General features: G+C 52.8%; 1 protein-coding gene across 3 annotated transcripts in view; it reads right to left on the minus strand.

Moving 5' to 3' along the window:
• Positions 1–16,593, minus strand: part of CERS4 (ceramide synthase 4) — a 28,761-nt gene extending 12,168 nt beyond the window's left edge. Inside the window, exons 1-2 of one of the 3 annotated variants that reach the window (XM_074337714.2) lie at positions 16,355–16,593; positions 15,989–16,046 (exon numbers count right to left, since the gene is read on the minus strand). In XM_074337714.2, the coding sequence (XP_074193815.1) occupies positions 15,989–16,046; positions 16,355–16,508 (212 nt within the window). In that variant the 5' untranslated portion in view covers positions 16,509–16,593. Of the gene's footprint in view, positions 1–7,364; positions 7,430–15,988; positions 16,150–16,354 lie in introns of those variants that run through there. The other 2 variants (XM_074337715.2, XM_074337716.2) reach the window with 2 other exon arrangements.
• Between the last annotated feature and the right edge of the window lie 310 nt (positions 16,594–16,903).

Raw genomic sequence — 16,903 nt, forward strand, 5'->3', positions numbered from 1 at the left:
TGCTGAGGACACAAAATGGTGGGGAAAGTGGGCATGGTCTCTGCCCTCACAGGGTTTACTCATTTTCCTTAGCTCTCTGGCAAACTCCTATGCATCCTTTAAAACCCAGTTCAGTTGTCACTTCCTCCTGGAGGCACCTCCCGTTGCCCCCACCTTGGCTCCACTTAAAGCACCTCCCCCAGCCCTGTCTCGCTCAGCCCTGCCTCATTCACTGTGAAGTTGGGAGCGAGCCAAGCAGTGTTTTTGAAGGTGACAAGGGTGGAGAAGGAAGGATGCACGACCAGTCTCAAATCCCAGTGCTCTCAGCTGAAGCAGTCTCAGCCCTTTCTGGCCCCAAGTCATTGTGGAAAAGCACTTTCCAAACCAGAGAGCCCTCCAAGGGGGCTTCAGACTGATACACTGGACCCTGACTTTAGAGGTCTTGGTCCTGGAAGGCCTACCCTCTCTCTAATCTGTCTCTGCCTTTTCCCCCCACCCCTTTCACCGTCTTCACAAAGAAGAGACACTACAGAGTTTGGGAAGAGAATGTGGTCTGGAGCCCAGCTGACCGTCCAGAGTCCCAGCTCCAATGCTCCCCGTCCTGGGTGCCTCAATTTCTTCACCCCCCTGTTGGTGGCGCAGATGCCTGGAGTGGGCTCAGAGGCAGCTGTAAGCAGGCATCCATGGCCAGCAAGGCCCAAACTTCTCTTCCACCTCCCTGACCCCCCAACAGATGCCCTCTTCCAGAGGGACAGGAGAAAATGGGACCCAGGGTGGCACTCCTCTTCAATCTGCATGTTGTCTGTTTTGGACCCCAGCTGCCCCATCTGAAAAGTGGGCACAGCCTGATTTCCTGCTTTACCAGGCTGTTGTGGAGGCCCAGGAGGTCACAAACACTGCATGCTGGTATTGCAACAGATTTCATTCCTGTGTCACCTGTCGACCAGTCACGCAACCTCAGACAGGTGATCTGGCTGCTCCCTGCCTCAGTTTCCGCATCTATAACATAACAATAGGCCCTTTCCACATGGGGTGGCTTGAATGATGCCTGAGGTGGAGTGGGTACTAAGTCAAGTTTAGTTACTTACTGTTAGCAGGAGAGGGGTAGGATGGGGAACAGTCTAGAAAGGAGGGGTGCTGGCCTGTGGCTGGTTCTGGGTGGTTCTTCCTGGAACACCCCCTAGTCTCTGCAAAGGCACCTTCCCTTAAAGCTGTAGCTAATGAGCTCAGACTGGGCTCAGCCAGGGCCACCGAGGGGTCACCTGGAGAATCACCAAGTGGGTGGCTGGGCCAGCCTGACCAGCCTGAGCCCTCATACCCAGCGTCACCCCTACCCTCCCCGTCCCGGGTCTCCCAGCCCAACTGCATCTTGAAGCCTCTTTGGCCTTATTCCCAGCCCTGCCCCTGCCACCTGGAGCCAGACTCAGATAATCCTTCTTAGTGGCTAAAAATATCCGATTGGAGGACAGAGAAAGATTAGGGCTTCCTGCTAACATGAGGAGGGGGAGGGGGAACAGAGGATCCCTGGCCTGCCTCAGGGGTCTGAATGAGCACACCTGGTCCCTATTATTCCTCTGAACCCCCCAATGTCCCAGCATTGCCAGTAGAGCAGGGCTGTACACACAGGTTTGTTTTATTCTCAATCTATTAATAGCTGGAAATGCAGGGCTTGCCCAGGTTGGAAAAAAGAAATCAATTCAGACTCCAGATGTCCAGGCCCAGCCTAAGGATGGACAGAGGTAAGGTGTGCATACGTGCACACACACACACACACACACACACACACACACACGCTCACTCACACTCACACACACCTGGCCTCTACACCGTGGCCTGCCGCCTGGGGTCACCTGACATTTGCCCGGGGTCACCTGACATTTGCGGCTGGAGGCCCAGGCAAAGAACACATGATGTGCTAAGTGGGGACTGTTTGTTGATAACCACAGCTGCTCCCGCACTGGGCCCTGGCTCCTCCACGTGTCCATGCGGGGCCTCTCTAAGCAGGGTCCCCACGAGGTGCTAATAATGACAAGAGGCAGCCAGTCCAGGAGACGCTTCCATGCTGCTCCCTGCAAAGACTCAAAGAAGGGCCCCAAGTCCAGGGCTCCCCCTCGCCCTAACCCCTCATGTTTGGACACTTCTGCCCTCCACACTCTGGCCCTGTCAATACACTTCCTTCTCCCCACCAGCTCAATTCACTGCCACGGCTACCTGTGGTCTTCCAACTCACCGAGTCCATTCCTGTCCCAGGGACTTTGCATGTGCTGTTCCCGCTCACAGCCCCATGTCTAGGTCTGTTTCATCATTCACATCTTCTCTCACTTGTCACCTTCTCAGATCACTACCGAAGAAGCCACCACGTTATTCCATCTCCTTATCATGTTTTATTCCTTCAGCCCTGTCATCCTTGTTGATCTGTTTGCTTATTTACTTGTTTGTCTGCCTCACCACAAGGCATAAACCTCACGAAGGGATGAATGTCTTTTTAGTCACTGCTGTGTCCTCTGACAGGGCCTGGCAAATATTAGGTGCCAACTAAATGCTAAGTGGATGAATGAGTGGGTAAAAGGGACACATTGACGGGTGGGTGGATGCGAAGACTTTAGCTCAGGTGATCAAACTTTCTAGAAAAAGAAGCCACTTTCTTTAAAAGGCAAGGTCAGCTTGATACCCATAAAGTAGGTCCACTGTCTCCCTGGAAACTGGGAACCCTGAGGCTCAAAACCAGAAGCCACCGGACACAGGTCACTCAGCCAGCAAGGGAGAGGGGAGGGGCCTGCTCTGCGTCACCAGGGGGATCGGGGCTCACAGCACCCTGTGGAGGACCCCCTAGGCCTGCCTCTGCCTATCAAGGTTTCCCCAGGGAGCAAGCTGCCCTCCTCCTCCCTGCAGGCTCAGGGGCCTGGGTGAGCTGAGTTGGGTCCCCTGGTGACCCCAGCCCACTGGCCACCCCTCCTCACCACAGCCGCCCTTCCCACCCCCTGGCTACAACTTCTTACACCACCCCTTTGCAATTACCCCCAAGCCCCAACTTCAACAACCAACGTGGGGCCATGAGGGTTGCCCATCAGCTGTGCCTTGGGACTGGCTGCTGGGCCTACCCTCCTGGCATCTGCCCCCTCCCTCCCACAGCTCCACCCCACACCCAGGTCCTAGGATCCCCAAGAGCTTCCCCTAGTGGTCCAGCTCCCAGGCCTTCGCATCAGTGGTGCCTTTTGCCCAAAATGCCCCACCCCCATCACTGGGCCAGTTCCTCCTAGCCTTCCAAGACCTGGATCAGATGAAACTCCTTGCTTAGGTGGATTTTTCTGCCCTTCCCACCCTCCTTGAGCCTTTCTGAAGAGCCCCGGGGAGCTAGCTGGCTCCGAGTCTCCCTCAAACAGTGAGGGCCAGGGACCGACCTCAGGAGCCCAGCATCACTTAGTGCAGGTGTGTGTTGTGAGGTCAGTCACGGAGTTTTAAAAGATTGATGGAGGGGAGAGAGTCAGGTCTCAGAGTCTGAGGGGGAAAATGGGCAGTCCCCAGCCCCACAGGCAGGCGGCGGTGAGGGCAGCAGGAGCTGATAGATACACAAGGTTGAATCAGGCATCCAGGTGGGAGTATAAGGGGAGCTCACCTGGGCTATTATAATTAAAAAAACAACAACACAGCTTTTTTGAGGTATCATTGACATGTAATGAACCGCACACACTTAAAGCATGTGATTCAATGTATTTTGACATATGTGCATAACCATGAAATCATCACCTCAATCATGATAGTCAATAGAGTTGACTCTTGAACAACACAAGTTTGAACTGCTTGGGTCCATTGTATATGCAGATTTTTTCATCTTGTAAAGAGACAATGTAAACTGACGGTATAGATAAATATATACAGTACTGTAAATGTATTTCCTCTTCCTACTGATTTTCTTAATGACATTTTCTTTTCTCTAGCTTACTTTATTGTAAGAATACAGTATATAATACATAGAACATACAAAATATGTGTTCATCAACTGTTTATATTGTTGGTAAGGCTACTGGTCAACAGTAGGCTACTAGTAGTTAAATTTGGGGGAAGTCAAAAGTTATAGGTATCTTTTAAAATGCACATGGGGTCAGTGCCCCTAACCCCCACATTGTTCAAGAGTCACCTGTATATCCATCCCGCCTCAAAGTTTCCTTGTGCCCCTTCAGAGTCCTTCCCTCTTGCCCTTCCAGTGAAAACTGGAAGCAACTTTGATGGCCAACATTTGGGGATAAGGAACCTCAGGATTCCATTCGATGAAATACTAAGAGTTTAAAAGGAGGAAGATAATACATTATGGATGGATCTCAAGGACATTATGCTCAGTGAAAGAAGCCAGCCACAAAAAGACAAATACTATAGGACTCCACTACAGGAGGGACCTAGAGAAGGCAAATCCATAGAGACAGGAAGTAGATGGTGGTGGCCAGGGTGTGGGGACAGAGCCCCAGAAAGTAGTTTACAGGCTCTCGGCCTCACATGGAAAGGTGCTGGCTCGGGTAGTGGATGGCCGTCGGCTGTGGCCGGTTAGCCGATTGGCCACTAGTATAACTGCTGCGGCTACGGAGGAAAGCCGAGGATTGCCGAGGAGAGCCGAGGAGAGCGGAAGAGAGTAGAGGAACAGAGTCGAGGAGAGTGGAGGAGAGTCGTCGGTCGGTTGGCGCAGGAGCGGACAGCAGGTCGCACGTCCAGTGGGCCCAGCTTCTAGTGAGACTATAGTAGTATGACTCCCCTACCTATGGCTCCGTGGGTGTTCCTTTTTGGCCTCACCATATCCTGTGTTCTTGTGTGGGGAGCGGGAGCAGAGACCCCGCAGGCCGCCCTGCCTGAAAAATGGCGCAGCGAGCAGGGTCTCCCGCACGACACAGGGGTTGGGGCTGGGAGTGGGGAGTTAGTGTTTAATGAAAACAGTTTCAGTTTTACAAGATGAAAAAGTTGTGGAGATGGCTGCACAACAATAGGAATATACTTAACAATACAGTAGTACCTCGGTTTTCCAACGACTCTGTGTTGATGAACATTTTGGCTTACGAATGCCAAATGCTTCAGTTTTCGAACACGACTCAGAAGTCAAACATGTCTCCTGGATTCTGCTGAGTGCAAGATCCTGAGGCCTAGCTGTCGGCTGTTTTCGAACGTTTCAGAACTCGTGGATTACGTTAGAAAACCGAGGTACCACTGTACTGAACTCTGCACTTAAACATGGCCAAGATGGTAAATTTTGTTATACGAATTTGACCACAATTTAAAAAAAAATTTTAATTTCAAAAATTACCAAAGACAGAGAAAAGAAGAGGAAAAACTATGTTTACTGACTTGGGAGAACCAAGTTAAAAAAAAAATGAAAGCAAAATGAATAGAGACACTAATGGCCTGGTATGTAATTTATGAAATGGAAAACCACCAGAAGACTTCTGCTTCTGGTGCTGGAGGAGTCAGCCACATCAGACCAGCCCTCTTGAGGAGATGCTGCAGGAACTTAACTCTGTTTATATCAATATATATCACGTCTATGGTAAATTGGTTTTGTTATATGTCATTTCCCTTAAAGTCACAGGACCTATCAACAATGTTAAGTAAGGATTTACTGACCCCAAAAGCTCTCTGGGGCTGCAATGTCCGATGTGGTAGCCACTGGCCTAATATGTAGCTATTTACATTTCAATTAATTAAAACTAAATAAAATTAAAACTTCAGTTGCACCAGCAACATTTCTATACTCAATAGCTGCGTGTAGCTTCCATATTGGGCAGTGCAGATAGGGAACATTTCCATCACGCAGAAAATTCTCCTGAGCAGTACTGCTCAAGAGTGACCAAAAATACGTAGAAGTTGGATGTGACTCTACACCTGGAATAATGGAAAAGCATGGGAAGCATTTCCCACTTTTTACTGTTATTCAGTGAGAATAGAAACTGGCTTGAAAAGTGAGAAGACAGAGCCCAGAGAGATCACAATAGCTCAACAACGGAACATGTAGGAAAGAAGAGAGCCAAAAAAAAAAAAGAAGTCCCAAATTCTATACAAAAACTCAGTGTGAACCCTTGAATCATATATGTACAGGGCAGACTCCAACCAGCCCAGATAAGGCTAAAAGAGAAAGTAAGATTTCACCTGCCACCCATCACAGGGAACATAGACTTTGGAGCTTGAGTCCTGATGGGCTAATTGCCTGATTTAAAAAAAAAAAAAAAAAAAAAAAAAAGAATCAATACTCTTCAGAGGAACACAACATAATCCAGAGTCTCTGCAACACAGCTTGCACAATGCCCACGATACAATCCAAAATTACTCCACATATGAAGAAACAGGAAAACATGACCCAGACACAAGAAAGAAGAAAATCCATGGAGACAGAGCCCGGGGTAATCCAGATGTTGGAATGAGCAGATAAGGACTTTGAAGCAGCTATTATGAATATATTCAAGGATGTGGAGAAAAATTATCTCCTCATGAATGAACAAATAAGACACCTTAGCAGAGAAGCAAAACTCATAAAAATGAACCAAATGGAAATCCAAAACTGAAAAATACAATATTTGAAATAAAAAAGTCATGTGTAGGCTTTTGTCCTGTCACACTCAAGTTATCCTCCACCCCAGAGAACGTGCTGACTTTCTCCTAAGATTTCTTGGCCAAGATCCCACCTTCCACCCAGTCCTTGGGGACTGGAATCTGGGAGTCGTCCTGGGACTCTCCACATATACCCTGGACACTCACCAAGTCCTGTGCTTGTATCTACCTCCCCCGTCACAGTCGAGCAAGTCCCTTCTTTGCTCGATTCCCACTTCTGCAGCCTCGTCTCTGTCTAAATCACTGTGGCCTCTGACCCAGTCTCCCTGCCTCTGGGTTTTGCCCAGGCCACCTCCATCCTTCTAACATGCACATCAGACTCACAGCTTTAAATCCTGCAAGTGCGCCCACCAACTTGGTGCTATGCACCCAGACATACGTCCAGGCCTCCGCACATACCTCCATCACCCCACTACCCACCGCCAGTCTGACAAATCCCTTCAGGTTCTTCTCAACTCTGTTCTCCAGACATTTCCTCCAGGAAGCCTGCCAGGTGCCCCCACAGTTGGTAAGCAGTCATTCCCCTGGACTTTTCTACTCCCTTTCTCAGAAATTTTGGGGCAACTTTTGTCTCCTCCCCAGTAGCCTGGTGATAGGGCCTGGCATCTCTGTGTTTCCAGCACCTGACACATAACAGGTGCTCAGAAGCTGTCCCCCAAATGGATGACGGAAAGAAAGGCTAAGCTGAAGCCCCGGTTCAGGCTGTAGACACCTGGGGCCTCAGAAAACAACTTAGCTCCAGCCTCAATCCTTCCCAGTTCTGCCCCATCCCTTTCCCACTTGTGTGATTACATACTCACCAGTCTCCTTCAAAAGGTTCACTTTTTTTCCTTAAGTACGTTTATTTTCAGATATCCCTCCAACCCTTAAAGAGAAAGCCAGCTTCGGTATCACTTGCAGACAGTAGCCACAAAACAAGCACAATGAAAACAGGACGACATTCAGTCCTGGCCAGTACTGACGCTGGCTAGGCTATAGGCCCAGACCTAAGTCCTGCTTGTGCAAGGGGAGGTGGGCAAGTGCCTGCCGTCTGGGTCTGAAAGACACAAAGGCAGCAACAGGAGCTCTGGACCTCGATGTCCCCAGAAAAGGGGTGGTTTTATGAACTCTCCTGTCAAGTGGGCTGCCCCTGGGATTTCAAAGACAGGGAAGTGCCACCTAAACGGGTCACCAATGGCTGGCATCTGGGAGGTGATGGGGTGGGGATGAGGTATGTGGGTGGGCAGCAGGCACAGTAGGTAGGATGTCTTCAAGGGGTGGGGGGTAGAGTATGTTGGGGTGGGTAGGCCCCATCTGGGAACTACATGCTTGGGCAGGAATTTGGGGAAAAGAAAAGCCCTTTTGGGCAAATTCCAGGTGTGGGACAGGAGCAGCAGGGGGGTGACAATGGGGGCAGGGCCTCAAGAGCCCTAGAACCCCAGCACCCCCCGCCCCCCAGCACTGCCTGCATTCCTGACTTGAAAGTGGCCCACACTGGTCTGGGTTGATATAGTGGCAAACTGTGACCCTCAGAGTCGCAGACCTGTCAGATCTGCTCCTACTGGGTGGTCTCAGGCGAGCAGCACCTTCTGTGAAATTGAGTCACCATCCTGGCCCCTGCTTGCATGCCCGCCTTCCCACCTGCCCAGGCGGCAGGGGGAGCCAGGCCAGGCACCTGTGAGGCGGGGTGGTGCAGAGAGGGGCTGCCCATGGTTCCTTTAAGGACCGGAAGTGTTTGTGTAACAGGAGGAAGGCTAAGCACTTCCTCTCAGATGACGGTTGAGGACAGCCCCTCCTCTCCCATGTGCACAGACGGAGGGTGGAGAGCCAGTGGCAGGGGCTGGAGGGAGGCTGAAAGGCTCAGGGTCATTTGCTTTTACCCAGCCATCCCTCTCTCAGTCGCCCCACAGTGGCTCACAGTACAAGCCATCCCAGCTGGAAAACCCCGGAGAGAGACTCCCCACCCTTAAGGTCCAGCATCCATCACTTAGGAGGCCTTAGTGATCTGGCCCCTGCCCGCCCCCAACCCCACCCAGCTCTGCTGACCTTAGGCCACCCAGATTCCTGGGTCTCAGTCTGGGGGTCATGGCTGGATTCCCAGGGTCTGTTTAAATCTCAGACACATCACTCTAATGCAATACCTGGTTGCCAGGCTTTTACCTGGGCTGCTCCCTTAGCTTGAGACACCATTCCCCTTACCTTTCAAGTATGTCCCTATCTCTGTTCCCAGGAAGCCTTGGCGGACTCCCAGGTTGGGTCAGGGGGCCTGGGGTTCTTCCATTTGGCCCAGGTTATTCTGCTTTGTCACTGCCCAGGGACTGTCCGTCTGCCTAACGAAAGGGGGGCCCTGGGAGGGCAGTGAGCACATCCAATTCCTGTCAGTGATGGAGCCCCCACCCTGGCCTCAGCTCAAATATGACCTCTTCAGGAACCAAATTACGTCAACATGGAAAAGGCAATGCCTTGGCAAATGCAAACATAATGCTGCTAACGGTTACAAAGGGTGATGATTACAGACTCTTTCCTAATAATAGAGAGATCCCTCCCCTGTTTCTTGGTAAAGAACTACTCTGGGGGCCATCTGTTGGCTCAGTTGGTTTGAGTGTAGTGCTCATAACACCAAGGTCACCGGTTCCATTCCCACATGGGCCAGCGAGCTGCACCCTCCACAACTAGATTGAAAACAGCGACTTGACTTGGAGCTGATGAGTCCTGGAAAAACACATTGTTCCCCAATATTCCCCAATTAAAATTAAAAAAGAAAGAAAGAAAATAACTACTCTGAATGAAAGCCAGTGGCTATAGATATCCACACAATGGTTTCTAAATATTCTACAACCAATCTCTAAGCACATTTGAGCAATGTTCTATGCAAATAACTCATGTACTTTTTGGATTTCTGAAGGTCCTGAGGCATAACGTTTTTACCTAGTCCCAAAATTTCTATTGGCTGTGCTCAGGAGTCCTGGCTCAATATTGTCCAAGGTTGAAACAGGATGAAACAGGTGAACCGTTAGAGTCCTTTGGCTCAGCCCTGTCTCGATGCAGAAGTTACTGCAAGGATTTCTTTCATTGCATCAACTCAAGCACAAGACTCTTGCCGTACCCCTGGAGAATGTTCTGGAAACCCTTAACACTCATGCCTGTTAAGGAAGAGACCTTGCTCCCTGTGTTATTCAGACAGGCTTAGATTGAATAAACAAGTCCTATTCCATCAATCTTAATACTTCTGTGGATCATGTGAATTTTGTTGTGTAAAAAAGGTGACAGTTTCAAAATTCAGAATCACTACTTTGGCCATGAGAACTACATTAAGGAAGCATGTGCCTAGGCAACCTGACACCTCCTCCAAGAATTGCCTTATAATCTGCAGCCCACAGGAGCCCCTTGATTCGAAGTACGTGAGAAAACATGGCACTTGGCAATGGAGGGGAAGTTGGGCTTTATCGTTTGAAATTTGCCATTTGGAAAACAGTACTGCTCCCTCACATCCTAAAGGGTCATGGCATTTGTCCTGGAAAATGGGTCTATGAAAAAAGTTTTCGGGGGCAGCCGGATGGCTCAGTTGGTTAGAGCAGGAGCTCTCGGCACCAAGGTTGCCGGTTCAATTCCCGCATGGGATAGTGGGCTGTGCCCCCTGCAACTAAGGATTGAAAATGCGGACTGGACTTGGAGCTGCGCTGCGCCCTCCACAACTAGACTGAGAGACAACGATTTGGAGCTGATGAGCCCTGGAGAAACATTGTTCCCCAATAAAAAATAAATAAATAGATAGATAGATAGATAGATAGATAGATAGATACATAGATAGATACATAGATAGATACATAGATAGATAAATACTATATAAAAAAGTTTTCTTTGTATCAAAAGTGGAAGAGTCAAAATCTACAAAAAGGAAATATACTATCTACAGAGAGTGACAAAAACATGTATATACATTTTAAGAAAGAAAAAAACTGTATTAATTGTAGTACTCAATATGTACTGATTACAAAAAATGAATACAAGTCACGTTTGATGCCTGCAATTACAAGAGGTGCTCAAAGTGGTTACCATCAGCGTCCAGACACTTCTGAGTACGGCAAACTACTGCTTGAGCATAGAGAACATTGCTTAAAATGTGTATACATGTTTTTTGCACCCCCGGTGCATGACCTCCTCAGAGAGGCTCTGACCACCCGAAGTAAGTAAACCCTCTCACTCTTAACACATTTCAGGAAAATTCTGGGAATATGCGGGAAAGTGCTAAGTGTCCTATCTCAGCGTCTGACTTGCCCCCAACTCCTTCCAGTCTCTGGCCAGGACCTCAGGAAGTAATGCAGGTGTCCAGTGCCAGGTGTTTCTGTCATCTGCATCTTCCAACGGAAAAACTGAGGCACAGAGTCGGGGGTGGAAAGGTGGGATTCGAATCAAAGCCCACCTGTTTCCAGAGCCTGCCATCCTATGCACCTTTCCCAGTCCCTTCCAAGCCAAGCCTCTCAGGCTGCAGCCAGAAGTACCTGGGACGCCTATCATCATTTCACAAACATTTATTGCGTGCCTACTGCGTGCCAGGTGCTGGGCTACACACTGGGATCCCAGCAGGGAACAGACTACATCAGGATTCCCACCTCATTCGGAACCTCAGCTCTTTGAGGGTGGAACTGGGAGATGGCAGATACCATATATTTTATTAATTTGTTTCATGATGTCAGGTAGTAGAGAAAAATACGGACGGAAAAGAGATAAGGAGTAGGGCAGTGGAGACTGCAATTTTAAACAGGAAGGTCTGGAAGGCCTCCCTGAGAAGGTGATGTTTGAGCAAAAGAGAGACGAAGGAGGAAGCCTGGGGACAGAGCATTCTAGGCAGCGAGAAGAACAGCTTGTGCAAAGGCACTGAGGCAGGGCCATGCATGATGGATCCAAGAGGCCCGTGGGACTGGAACAGAGGGGAGAGTGGGAAGAGGTAAGGGCAGAGAAGTGATAGCCTTATATGTAGACCTGCCCTAACCAACATCTCAGATGAAGAAATAAGACCTAGAGGCAGACATTTCCAAAGCTTGTCCTGCCTGCTCTCCCCTCCTGTCACTCAAAGCCCTTGTCCCTGCCATCTCCCAATAGTTCAGCCTGATTCCTTGCTGCAACGGTGGCCCCATAGGGCCTGCCAGGATCACTGCCATAGCTGAACCAGGCCTAAGGGAGCACTCATCCCAAATTGGAGGGTAATAGGGGTTGGGGACAGTCCTAATAATGGTGTTCTGGCTCAGCAGAACCTTGATGGAGGTTCCAATGTCCAAGAGTCCCAAGCCTCTGAAGCCGGAGGGGTTTGGGGCACATCTGGTCAGTGGTGGGGTGTGGAGGGTGGCCAGGCCCAGAGGACTAGGCCCAGAGGACTAGGCCCTTGTCCACGTGGGTTGTGGGGAAGGGAGGCTGAGTCTTTTCTCCTCTACCTACAAAGGGAGTGACAGCGGGCTGGTGGCGGGTCACCCTCAAAACACACCTGCCTAGGTATTTGCTGCTTGTCCTGAAGCCCCAGCCAGGCCACTAACACCCCTGTGTCCCTCAGGCTCCTGTTACCTCTGAGAACATCCTACCTTAACCCCCAGGTCTGCGCCCTGTGCCACCTGCCACCCAGCTACCACTGCCACCTCCTTCTCCTCCCCCCACCAACCCCCTCTGTCTTCAGCTCCTCTGCTTCCATATCCCCCATCACTGCCTTCTCCCTGGTTACTTCCCTCCAGGGCGTCTCCCAGGTCAGCTGAGCCCCACCAAGAACAGAGGGAAGGGGGTGGTCTTCCCTCCTCCCACCAGCCCCCTTGGAGTTCGTGGTTCCAGAATTTCAGAGTAGAATGACCAGTGCACACAGGGAACAAAGTACCAAAACAAGCCCCACCCCCACCCCGGCAAACTGCAAAGCAAGGGGTGTGCAACAACCTCTCACCCCTTGAGCAAGGACCCTCACAAGGTCTGCTGTTGTTGGATGGGGGCCCTGAAAGCCTCAGTGTCTTCATCTGCCCTTCTCTCCTGTCTCACCCTCTTCCCCTTCACTCTGCTCCAGCCACACTGGCTGCCTGCACATGCTGGCCCCTCTACCTGAAATGCTCTTCCTCCAGATGTTCACCTGGCTGTTTACTTCTCATTCTTCAGGCCTCCTCCTCCTCCTTGCTCTCTCCTCCCAGAACCTCAGCTCCATGGGGGGGAAGAAGGGGACAGAGAGGGAAGCTTCATTTTGTTCACTGCTAGTCCCCAGTGCCTCCCAGTGCAGGCACCTCCTAAGCAAGTGCTGAATGAATAAATGACAGACAGGGGTGAGAGGCGGGGCCAGGAAGAGGACGCCCCCAGGGCATGGCTGGCAGGGGCTTGATCCCTCCTCAGATACACAGTAGTGGGAGCCTAGGGCAAAATATCGTTTGGGGAGCCCAGGAGGGGGTGGGGAGAGAGCCAAACTCCTGCTGGTTTAGTGTGGGGAACTAGTGTGAGCATATTAACAAAGGTATAAAGTCCAGACTGAGGGAGAAGAAAGGCTTCCTCTATAGCCACTCCAGTCAGAGCCAGGTTGGGTCTGAGGGGCTAATTCAGGGTGGCAATGAAAAGCCCATTCTGAATGGCCTTGGGTGGGGATAGGGACTGGAAGGACAACCAAACAAGGGGGTAAGACCCCTGCCAAGGGGAAGGATTATTCGACAGGGGATTCAGAGACCTGGCCAAAGCTGACTTCTTCCTTCTTTTTGAAGCCCTCGCTCCTCCCTTGGCTTCTGGCTCAACACCCATTCCTGGCTTCCTTCCACCCTCTCTCCACTTCATCCTCCCAACCCCAGCGTGGGTATGTCTCCCAAGCTCCAGGCTTGCTTCTCCAAAGCCTGCCCCATACCTCGCCTCCACCTGGGTGCACCTTGCCTCTACCTGGGCCTCTAGCAGCACCACAGTTTGCAGATGCTGGAAACAGATTGCTGACTTGTACCTGAATCTGCTCCCAGTCAGTGGCTACTCCTTCCCACCCCAACTGCAAAGCTACCCAGGATCCTCCCACTTCTCACACATCCGAGCTTCCCCCAGGTCCAGCCCCATCATGACCTGGACCAGCACAGTTGCCTCCATGGGATCTCCTGGCTCCCACCCACAGCTCCTCCCATCATCCTGCGGTTTCTCCCCTCCACATCTTAGCTCATTGGTCTCTCTGCCCATTAATTCTTAATCATCTTTATTAACACAGCCAACAGCCGCCTCCTCTAAGAAGCCTTCCTGGACCCCCTCTCCAGGCTGCAGCAGGTCACTCCTCTGGCTCCCTCCCCAGGCAGTCTCTGTTTTACCAGGTGCTTATTACCAGCTGGGCTCACCTCTGAGGTGATGAGTGCTATTATTCCCATTTTGCAGGGAAGACACTGAAGCACAGGAGGTGAAGTCACTAGCCCGAGGGCACTGAACTCAAACCAGCAGGACATGGTCTGAGACAACCTCCAGACAGCCGGAAAGGGGACAGCCTGCGGTGCCCAGATAAGAGGGGGACTGGGGCTCCCCACCCCCACGCCTGCTTTCCTGTGGGTGTCCCAGGGGTAGTGGGAGGTGGGAGGAAAGAACCCAGGCCCACTTCCCCCTGCCAACTACAGTCACCCTAGCAGCTCCAGTGCCCACTCCATGCCAGGCACTGGGCCAACCAATTTTACATGCCTGACTCACTCAATCTGCAAATGGCCCTGAGTCTGGAGGTGGGCACAGTTATGCACACCCACTCTAATTTCTCAGAGCAGGAAATGGAGGCTCACAGGGTTGTGAACTCCTATCAGGGCGGGCGGCGGCAGCGGGCAGTGGCAGGCAGGTGGCAGTAGCAGGCGGGTGGCAGTGGCGCTGGAGGCTTCCCCATCCCCCCAGGCACCAGGCTGCAGCTGCGATGACCAAGCCCTTTCCTAGCCAAGGCTTCTTTTGATCCCAACAACACTTCTAGGGATAGGAACTACTGACCCATTTTACAGATGGGCAAACTGAAGCTCAGAAAATTTCCCTGGGGCCCAAAGGCCGGTTTAGGTTTAAGGACCAAGGCTCACAGCTTATTTCCACTGCCTCTTCCAATCCCCCTTCAAGACACCTTCACTGGGAGTAGGTGAACTGGCAAAGAAGGTCTCAAATGCCTCCTCCCTGTAGCCTGGCTGGGCCTGAGGGACCCAGATGTGTTTAGTGAGGTTCCCACACTCACCAGTTTATTCACAGCAGCTGCTCTTGGAAGAGGACTGAGTTGAGGCTGGGGCTTCAAAAACAGCCCCATGATCCAGAATTTCCAAAATTTCTATCTCAGGTGTCCCCGTGACACCTAAGTGGGGCCAGCCAGTGCTCAGCCACCTGGGACCTTGCCTAGGCTCCTCCATCAGGTGGCATCTCACAGGTTCACAAGTCTGACTCAGCTGCAACAGCCCCACGCCCCAGATGTTTCTCCCTCAGTTTCCCCATCCAGCCAAGAAAGGCCCCTGCACTCTCCCAGCTGCTCATGCCAGCAGTCTCCTCCACTCACTTTTCTTCATGCCCCACGTCTGAGCAGGCAGGGGATACAAATGATGTTCTACCAAAATGAACCCGCAATTCACCTACTTTCCACCACCCCTGCCAGTCGGGTCCAAAGCAACAGCTTCCTCCCATTTGTTCTGCCCACAACAGCCCTGGGATCTTAAGATGCAATGGGACCATGTCACCACTTTGTCCTAATACTTCTGTGGTCTCCACAGGCTTGAGAATGGAACCCACATACTCCTCACCATCCATCTTCAAGGTCCGGTCCAATCTCTCCCCACCTTCACTCCCTGCGCTTCAGTCACGCTGGCCTCTTTTCTGCTCTGCAAAACACCTGCCTCGGAATCTTGCCGTTTTCTGGGCCTAAAAAGCCTTCGCTGGCTGGTTCGCTCAGGCCCCGAAGATACCTTCTCTGACAAGCTCTCCCTCACTTAACTTATCCCATCTCCCTGACGCTTTGTCTTCCCCGCACTTATCATGGACAGGAATGACCAGTGTTGCTGTTTACGCGGTTCCTAGCCGTCTAAGCGTCCAGGCTGCGAGCTCTGCGGCCAGGGCCCCGGCTGCATTCCCAGCCCTGGCATGTCGGTGGCAACCCCTAGGCACTCCATAAGGATCCGCTGGTGACAGACCGACTGACACTCCCGTCGCGTTCACACAGCCGGATTCCCCCGCGTCACGGTGCCAGGCTCTCCCCCAGCCCCTCCCACCCATTTCGCAGCCGCATCCCGGGTCGCGCACGGCGTCCGGGCCCTCGCAGGAGTGGGGGTGTCTGGGGGAGGCGGCCCCCAGGGCCTGGGACCAGATGGGAAGCCCCGAGAGGCCGTCCCGGGCAGGATGGTGGGGGACCTAACGGCAGCGTCTGGGGCCAGGGTCGCGGCCGCCATGGCTGCGGAGGCGGGGCAGGAGTTGGCCGCGAGGGTGGCGTTTCGGTCGGCGTTCCGGGAACCGGGGACTCGCTTACCTGGGGGCGCAGGAGGCTGGGCGCACCCGGAGTGGGCAGCGGGGCAGGGACCGCGCGCCTGGCAGACAAAAGAAACGCACTCAGACCGCGCGAGGCAGCCGGACTCCGCTCCCAGCACCGCCTCGGGGAGGGGCCGGGGAAGAAGGTTGTGGGGGGGCTTGGGGCAGGGCCTGCAAGGGCTGGGCTGGGGGCGGGGCCCAGCGGGACGCGGGGCCCTGGTGGCGCTCGGCTCTCTGCCCGCCATAGGCCGCTTCCCGGACCCATGCCGGGCGCCACCCGGCCCCTCCCCTAGCCTTGCCCTCTCGGGGCCCCGCCCTGAGGCGCGCTGGGCCGCCATCCAGCCGCAGATATCTTGCTGAACTTTACCTCCTGTGTTTGAATCCAGCACGGTCCGCTGCGCGCTCAGTCTGGCCCCTGCTTCTCCTCTATTCGCTACTCGGGCCCCCCGCCCCCTCCGAGGGCCCCTCTTCTGGCCCGGCTCTGACCCGCGCAACTGCCAACACTCCCGGGGCGCCCACATCCGCTGGAGCGCCCCCCCTGGGCGTTGCGGGGTTGGCCCGAACACCGCCTCAGGCCTCAGAGGCCGCCTCCGATGCCCAGATTCTGGGTACCTGTCCCATCTCGCGGGCCATGCCCGCCCAGTTCGTGGTTCGTGGGACCGAGGACCGACAGGCAGAGTTGGGGCCCCTAGGACCTATTCTGGAGGCTGGGAGTCGTGGCGGGCAGCCGGGCAAAGTCTGTGGTTTGATAGGGTGCAGGGAGCAGAGCTAGGGAGATAGGCCGGTGTGGGTGGTGGCGCAGCCGAGGTGCCCGGGTAGCGGAGTCCAACAGGGAAGAGTGCTGAGTCCCCTCTTGGCGTCTGGAACCGAAAGTGTCCCGGGATCAGCAGAGCGCAGGGGCATACAGCCTGCGCGA

The sequence above is a fragment of the Rhinolophus sinicus genome, chromosome 15 (assembly GCF_057876585.1).
Source record: "Rhinolophus sinicus isolate RSI-liver-muscle chromosome 15, RSI-T2T, whole genome shotgun sequence".
Classification (NCBI taxonomy): Eukaryota; Metazoa; Chordata; class Mammalia; order Chiroptera; family Rhinolophidae; genus Rhinolophus; species Rhinolophus sinicus.